Raw genomic sequence first — 3,881 nt, 5'->3', positions numbered from 1 at the left:
ATGCATCTATGACGGGAAGAAGCTTCAGACAGACAAAAGGACTCACTAGGGGAGACTAGAATAGAAAGACAAACTCAAACTTCAGGAAGCTTATAGTCCCCGGTAGAGCAACTACTAGTAGAGAGGACACTTTGGGGAAAGGTCAGGGACACTTGCCTAACGACTAACTCAGACAGCAACGATATATACGCAGTACAAAGTGGTTTCGCCTATTCGCTAGTAGTAGAGTAGTGCAACCAGAGGTATCGATTGCTCCTGCATTCGCGCTAGTAGCTGCTCTGCCGCCCCCCATGAGCCAAGGGAAGCAAGGCAACTGCATATCGTATTAGTGATAGCTCTTTTGTCTCGATGCAGACTATAGAAGAACACAAATAAACAGCACCCATCCATCAGAGTACGAGACTAAGGTAAGCTACCGACCTTCAAAACCCTTTGTCTGGAAGCTACTCCACCACTGCTGCTTCCGTAGACGGACCCTTAGCTCTCTTTTTTTATAGATGGAGGAAAGACAACTGAACGAATGAACTCATGTCTTGCTCTAGTGGGATGATGGGTCAGGTTCGAGTGTTGTAGCTCTCGATTGTATGTAGTTTAGTTGCTAGCTTGTCCTTCCGGTCTACTCATGCATGGGGGAGGTAGAGGCTGCATGAGTTCCTTCTTTCGTGCTGTGGAGTGTGCTCCCAAAGTATAGTAGTGGACCTAACGCATAGACACTATAAGTAGTGGGTGGTCGAGCGTTCTCGTGCTCGGTTGTTGAGGCCACCAAGTAGCTATGGGTGCTAATAGAGTATATATATATATATAGAGATAGTAGCCAAGGTTCTGAGTTCTACTATTATAGGTAGAGGGGCGGAGGATAGGAGCTAGACGAAGACAAGGGTCCGATTATATGATTTGCTGGTATAGAGATGGGGGAGTCGTATCGTAGGTAGACTACTAGTACTAGATCGATGGAGGTGGGAATGGTGGTGTTGGAAGCAGAGGTTAGGTGGTCAAGCTTGGGAACAGAGCTCGGAATGCGATCACGACTAGCTCTTTATATAAGCAGCTGATGGTTGTTCAATGAGCCTGGTCTATCTATTATTATAGGTGGGTGCACACGTCTCGAGAGGAGGGAAACTATACACATCTCCCTAGGTACTGAAACAACGGCACGTATGGGGTGTGATGTGTTGTGTAAGCTGTTCTATATTATATAGTAGTATATATGGTCAATAGGGAAGTGCGAATCAGGACTGTTCGGAGCGTGGTCGTTATTGGTCAGACATGGTTGACGCGTTACTCGCACCCGGAAGCTTTCTTATCTCTTTTCGCCAAACCCTATTTAGACCTGCCTGTTCCCTCCTCTTTTGTTCGTACTTGTTCAACCGAGATGCTCAAAACATATGTTGCTAGTGCTCCAATCGCTTGCTCTGCTTTCGTACTTCACTACTTAGTTCCTCAGGTCTGGTGCTATCTGATCCCGAGTTGCAGCTATGGGTTTCGGCCTCGTTCGGTTCGCTTTATCATTTCTAGTGTTGCTAGCTTCCTTCTCTTCCAGTTCCTAACAATCAACTTCGTCGTTCCAGTTGTTTGGCAATTTCCCACCGCTATAGGACCCTCTCATTCGCTAGTTTGCTATCTGTTCCCGAAGATCTCTGACCATCTAACTTTAACTGTTCGTTGTTCGTGCCTGGCCTGTCTATTATCCCAGTTCGTTCCGGCAATTCAATCCGTGTGTTTCGTTCTAGTCGTTCGTAGTGCAGTATTAGTGGAGCCACAAAAAACCAGTCTATTGCTCTCTCGTCGTAGTTGGATGGTAGTGCCGCTAGTAGTTTCTTCTTATGCCACACCTGCTTCTGCTTTTGGTATCGAAATAGTAGCCAGTTGCACTCGTTATGCGATCCTAGAGTTGGCGCTCTTTCTTGCATTGGTGTTCCGGGTTGGAGTTCTAGTTGGAGTGACATCGCAGTAGTGGGTGGTTGGGCTTGTGCACCATTGAATCGTCTGGCTTGGTACCGCCGGGGTGAGTGAAAAGCTGTGCACCACTTTCTTAGTTGTTAGTAGCCATGCTTGCCTCTCTCATCACAAATAAGGTTCCAATTAATACGGTTCCTATATAATGTAGAGAGCTCCAGTAGGCTTTTCTCTTACGTATGCTGTTGTCTCTCTCGTTTTAGTGGTTCGTCGGTTTTTCATATATACTACTAATTATCGACAGCTCACCCTCCCAGCCTCTTCTCGCTATGGATTGGTTGTTGTCTAGTGCCACTTGTTGTCTACTAAAAGTAGTAGTTTAAGAATGTTGCTTCTTCTGCTGTTGCTATAGAAACAAATAGAATGAATGAAGTGAGCTCATACCGAGGTCTCGTGGGGCTGCTAGTAGTGGTGATGATCGATGGTTGACGGTAGTGGGTAGTAGTTTCAATAGAGCTAGTAGTCTAGTAGATGCATAGAGGTTAGTCGTGTCTTGCAAGTGCGTAGTGCTTTCGTATAGTTGTTGTGCTTCTAGTTCGTGACTCCGGTGCAGGTTGCAGTTTTCTTATTGGAGTAAACAAACCCTTTGGACGATGCCTACCCCCAACTCCTCATATGGCAGTACTACCTAACGACAGTAGTTATGGCACGGACTATATATATACTCTTGCGTTTCCTATAACTCTGCTACTACTTTATTTCTACTATGAATATAAATATAAGTAGACGAAGTGCTTCTAGAGTTCCAGGTAGCTAAACTACTATACTACAAAAAAATAAGGTATTGTGCATACTTCTGGTGGTGCAGACTACTAGCACTAACTCTAACTTCTTTGCTCTCTTGCTCTGGTACGGATCATCGATCATAGCGTCCCTTTCTTTCTAGTCCACCACTCTTCATCACAACATGTATCGAACCGTAGTAGTCCATTCGTTGCTTTCTTCTTTTTTTACCTCGTGTCCGGTCACTTGCGGATGCAGGTGGTTCTGCTGCATAGGCGCGGTCTCTCTACCTCCATCTATACTTGTGTTCTCTCTTGTAGTAGAAACCCCTTCTTCTTTTTTGTGCTTCTCTCACCTCTGCACCTCATTCTTAGTGCACCACACTCACTACCACCGACACACCTATCAGACTCTCATAAATCTTATTATAGTCATCATAGTATAGAGTCAGTCTCTTGTGTCCTTGTCCAATTGATGAAACAACAACGAGGGACTAAGAACCATGACGTAGTGTACCTGCAGGCACTGCTGCGTCGATGAAGTCGTTATAATATTACGATATATAATAGTAGTAGTACTGACATGGGCTGCTAACAAGACTAGAGCAACAAACAACTCATAAAAAAAGAGCTAGACACTGCTGAGGAGGCTAACGAGGTGGCAGGAAAGAGACCCTATACTTTCGTACTGCATCATGATGACTGACAATGCGTGTGCTATCCTAACAACTAAAACTAACAACCACTTGCTTTCCCTACTACTCTGAGTCCGAGACAGCAGACCTTAGCAACGTCGTAGGTGACTCGAAAGGAAGAAGCAGAAGACCACCTCACAACGCATGGAGCCCTTCGAAGATGTCGTGGTGAAAATAAGAAGCTGCTCTACTAGTAGTGGACCGAAGGCGAAGGACTAGTATATTATATATATATATAGAATATATTATATGGGGGTGTGGCAAGAGCGATGTAGTTTCTCGTGCTATAAAGTATGACACAACAACAAGTTGACACCCACACTCGCAGGTTGTAGTAGTAGACATTTCAAAAAAGAGAAAGTAAGAATAAGTAGGCTATGAGTAGAGTAGTACTAGTAGTAGGTTGTTGAGGTTGTTAGTCTACTACTGAAGAACTTACACAAGGCCGTCGTCAAAGCGGTTATTATTGACAAAAAATATGGGAGATGCTGGCTAAGTAACTACTGTC

At 44.7% G+C, this 3,881-nt stretch overlaps 1 protein-coding gene across 1 annotated transcript; it reads left to right on the top strand.

Moving 5' to 3' along the window:
* Positions 1 to 1,207: 1,207 nt before the first annotated feature.
* Positions 1,208 to 1,954, top strand: LOC102660938 (uncharacterized tatC-like protein ymf16). Its single transcript, XM_006606988.1, has one exon. The coding sequence runs from the start codon at positions 1,208 to 1,210 to the stop codon at positions 1,952 to 1,954; it is 747 nt and encodes a 248-aa protein (XP_006607051.1).
* The last annotated feature ends 1,927 nt before the right edge of the window (positions 1,955 to 3,881 follow it).

This window comes from Glycine max, unplaced genomic scaffold (genome assembly GCF_000004515.6).
Source record: "Glycine max cultivar Williams 82 unplaced genomic scaffold, Glycine_max_v4.0 scaffold_282, whole genome shotgun sequence".
Classification (NCBI taxonomy): domain Eukaryota; kingdom Viridiplantae; phylum Streptophyta; class Magnoliopsida; order Fabales; family Fabaceae; genus Glycine; species Glycine max.
Note: the sequence above shows the minus strand (reverse complement) of the source record. Positions and strands in the feature narration are given on the sequence as shown.